General features: G+C 53.2%; 1 protein-coding gene across 1 annotated transcript; it reads right to left on the minus strand.

Annotated features, from left to right (window-relative positions):
- Positions 1 to 1560: 1560 nt before the first annotated feature.
- On the minus strand, positions 1561 to 2916 carry J4E82_011486 (uncharacterized protein; the record flags this gene model as incomplete). Its single annotated transcript, XM_051737690.1, has 1 exon — positions 1561 to 2916. One exon carries the CDS (start codon positions 2914 to 2916, stop codon positions 1561 to 1563), a length of 1356 nt encoding a protein of 451 aa, XP_051582553.1.
- Positions 2917 to 3196: the final 280 nt, after the last annotated feature.

Below are 3196 nucleotides of genomic sequence, written 5' to 3' on the forward strand. Positions count from 1 at the left end.
AGATGTATGTGGCAGCCTCCAGCGAGACCTCCCTCTTCGCGCGAGCGTACGAGAGGATTCGCGAGGGACTACCTCGGTGAGACTACCTTGCCGACGATCTCTGAGCAGTGCAAAGAAGGATTTTGAAACAAGAACGAGGCCGAAATCCAGACATTATACGCCATACACTTGCCCAGCATGTGAGAGGGTTTCAACAACCTGGCTGGGTAGTTTCACGTAACGGAATGCCGTTCCTGAAGCCGACATGACTGCGAGCAGCCAAAAGAATCGTTAGCGGCTTCTCTGCTGGATTATTCACAGTCTACTTCTGAATGTGATCCTAACCAGTAGAGCCAGAGGCTGCAGGACAAGCAACAGCGCAGAGAAGCCCCATCACGTGTGGCAAAGAAGGCATGCTGTGACAGTACACAGGATACGCTTCGACGTAGTTCCATGGACTTTCACAGCGCATTCGGTCTACCAGCGGGTACGAAATTGATGCTATGTTGAATGAGCCGGCAGTGCGGGCGAAGAGAAAGGCAATTCGACCTGCACATTGCGAACTGGCAGGCGCTGTGGACCGGAAGTCAGACAACGATGGAAGGAAAAGGCAATAGGATTACCGAAATGTCGGTTTCGCTAGTGTCATAGGTCATGGGATGCCGCCTACTCTGGCAATGAATTTGTATAGTAGCTCATCTACGTGGACTGTCTTCATGGTGTCTTTGTCGGCCGTCGATGGGAGACGAGTTTGTGATCCTCTTGGTCAAACCCATGACATGGAGACCACTCGTTGGCCGCTGTCTTATGTTTCTTTGTGTCAAAGCCAATGCCGTTCAACCCGTTGGCAACAACGGATCTAATGAAGTCCAGAAGCTGTGTGCCTCTCGCCGACACTGAGGAGTCTTGTCGTACAGACTGTCGAGATTAGATGTAATGATGAACTTTGAGTACCAGGCGTCGTCGTCAAAGTAAAACAGCCACGATATCTACTGCATTGAACTAGAAAGAAGCATACCGCTACGCTTCGTACGAAGAAGAGGCTGATGCCTGCAGCATTACTCTACCACCGAGTTCAGCTAGTCGACGAATGCGTGCCCCGGCTACCTAGATGTGCAGGAGACTGTTGGCTAGGATGCTTATAACAATCGTATAACCAGTACCACTCTAGTTGAACTGATGGGCTGTAGCCTGGCTAGTCCTTCTCTCGATGAGGTTTGGGCTAGGAGTCCTCATGTTCATTTGCATGACACTTGGGCTCCACCGTTGAGCATGGCGAGAACATGTAGGATTGTTGTTCTGATCCAAGCTCAGTCCGAACACCCGTAGTTCGTTTCCTCCATCGGATACAACGCTGGGTGCGCCTGGCGACAGCCTCTCGAGCGTAGCCCCTTACAGTCGGGAGCTAGCAGAGGTGGAGCACAAAGTCGAACCAGGTGGTTGATACTATGCAATTCTGAGCATCATCCGAGGCCCCTGCAGGTGATCCAGCCTGAAGCTCTCCTGTAGTAGCACCTTCCGTCAACTTACGCAAACTCGATAGGTTGCTGAGTGCAGATCGCCCAGTCTCCAGTTGTCCCGTCAGAAGACGTCTCCCATGCCGCTCTGAAGAAGTTCGCCAAAGGCATGAGCAAATGCCTTGCAGATCTGGGTCTTAGGCTCCGAGCATATGTTGTGAGAGAAGTAGTGGGCTCCATACCATCGCGTAATCTCATTCACGAAGAGCCGTTTTCCCCCCATCCCGTCTTCTGCGACGCCGATGTCGAGGCGAGTGCCAACCTCGAGTGACTCGAAGAACGTCATACTGTCAGTGCGCGCTCGAAGACTTTCAAAGACCCAAATACAAAACTGCTCGAGATGAGATCGTGTTAACGAAGGCTCCAGGTCCTCCGGCAGCAACTCTCGGGATGCAAGTGTCTGGGTCTCTTGGTTGAAGGCCGTCTTCGCGATAGCGACAATCCGCCCGCTTCGGCCTCGAATACCCTGTTCATTGCGTTCGGTGACAACGAAAACTCTGAATTCATAGTCTCGCAAGGCCGGAACGAACTCTTGGTGGAACCAGTGCGTTTGACCACTAGATGTCGCATCGTGTGTGGGATCTTCTGATGACTTGTTCGTCTTCGCTAGCATACTCTTTCTGCCACTCCTCTGCTTCGACGGCAGCTTCGACGCAGGCATCTCCACTTTGCATGTAAGCTGTTGCCTGTCTCTCTGCTTTCGAATATGTACGCGCGTAGCGCAGGCACTATGGGTTCTCTTATGAACGGTGATGCTATCCTCTTGGAGCGCACACGGACCGTGTCCGAAACACGTCTTCGGTCGATACGAAAACTCGGGCGGAGATGAGCGGGCGATATCATCTAAAGCTCGGATGTCGCCCAGTTTGGCTCTCTCTTGCCACGCCTCACTCTCGTTCGGGTAGGCCCGAAATGCCGTTCCGTGAATATGCTTCAGCAATCGTACTGCACTGTAAACTGAGTCAAGGGTAGGGTTTGTGGGCTCGTCGGTGGTCCAGTGCAAGAACAAAACAGTGCGTAGCGCCTCTCCGTTCTCACCTCGGCAGGAGCTGGACAAGAAACTCTCCCGAAGTCGACGGGTCAGCCAATCCCACGTGTAGGCGTCGACGGCAATCTGGTTCCGCGACTTGACGGCTAACATGGTAACCAGGCCCTGGTGCACATAACAGCCGCCATCCTCTGCATCGATAACTGTATTGCGCAGATCTAGCACACGAGCCTCTGCTAGCCAGGCATCGTGACCAAGGCTTTCGTGATCGTCAGGAAAGTACTGAATAGCAAGGGTGGCGGTCTGGTCAAGCGGCCTTCTGTCAGGGAAGGAAACCCATACTACCTTGTCCCATGACGGTGTAGGTGCTTGTAGAGACGGTGCACGCGGGACTGGCATGAGCGTTGGCCGAGGGTGGACGTTTGCGTTCATAGGCGGACTTGTGGTATCAGGAACGCCCTCCGATCTCTGGTGGACCCTTTTCTGTGCGCGTCTGGCCGATTGCTGCCTCTTCCGGTGCAAACGATGTATTTCACAGTTCGCGTGCTCCGCTTCAGGTGCGTACTGACAAGAAAGGTTGTATGCACATAGCCCCTGCAACTTGCGCTCAGCCCTCTTTGCGCTGGTTATACTAGGCATCATGAAGGCTTCCAGTTGACTTATGCAATCGGTTTGGGTGTGGACGTGGTGCGTGGGATGTGGGTGTTGAAGC

Source organism: Alternaria postmessia (assembly GCF_024291825.1).
Source record: "Alternaria postmessia strain BMP 2775 chromosome Unknown scaffold_211, whole genome shotgun sequence".
Classification (NCBI taxonomy): Eukaryota; Fungi; Ascomycota; class Dothideomycetes; order Pleosporales; family Pleosporaceae; genus Alternaria; species Alternaria postmessia.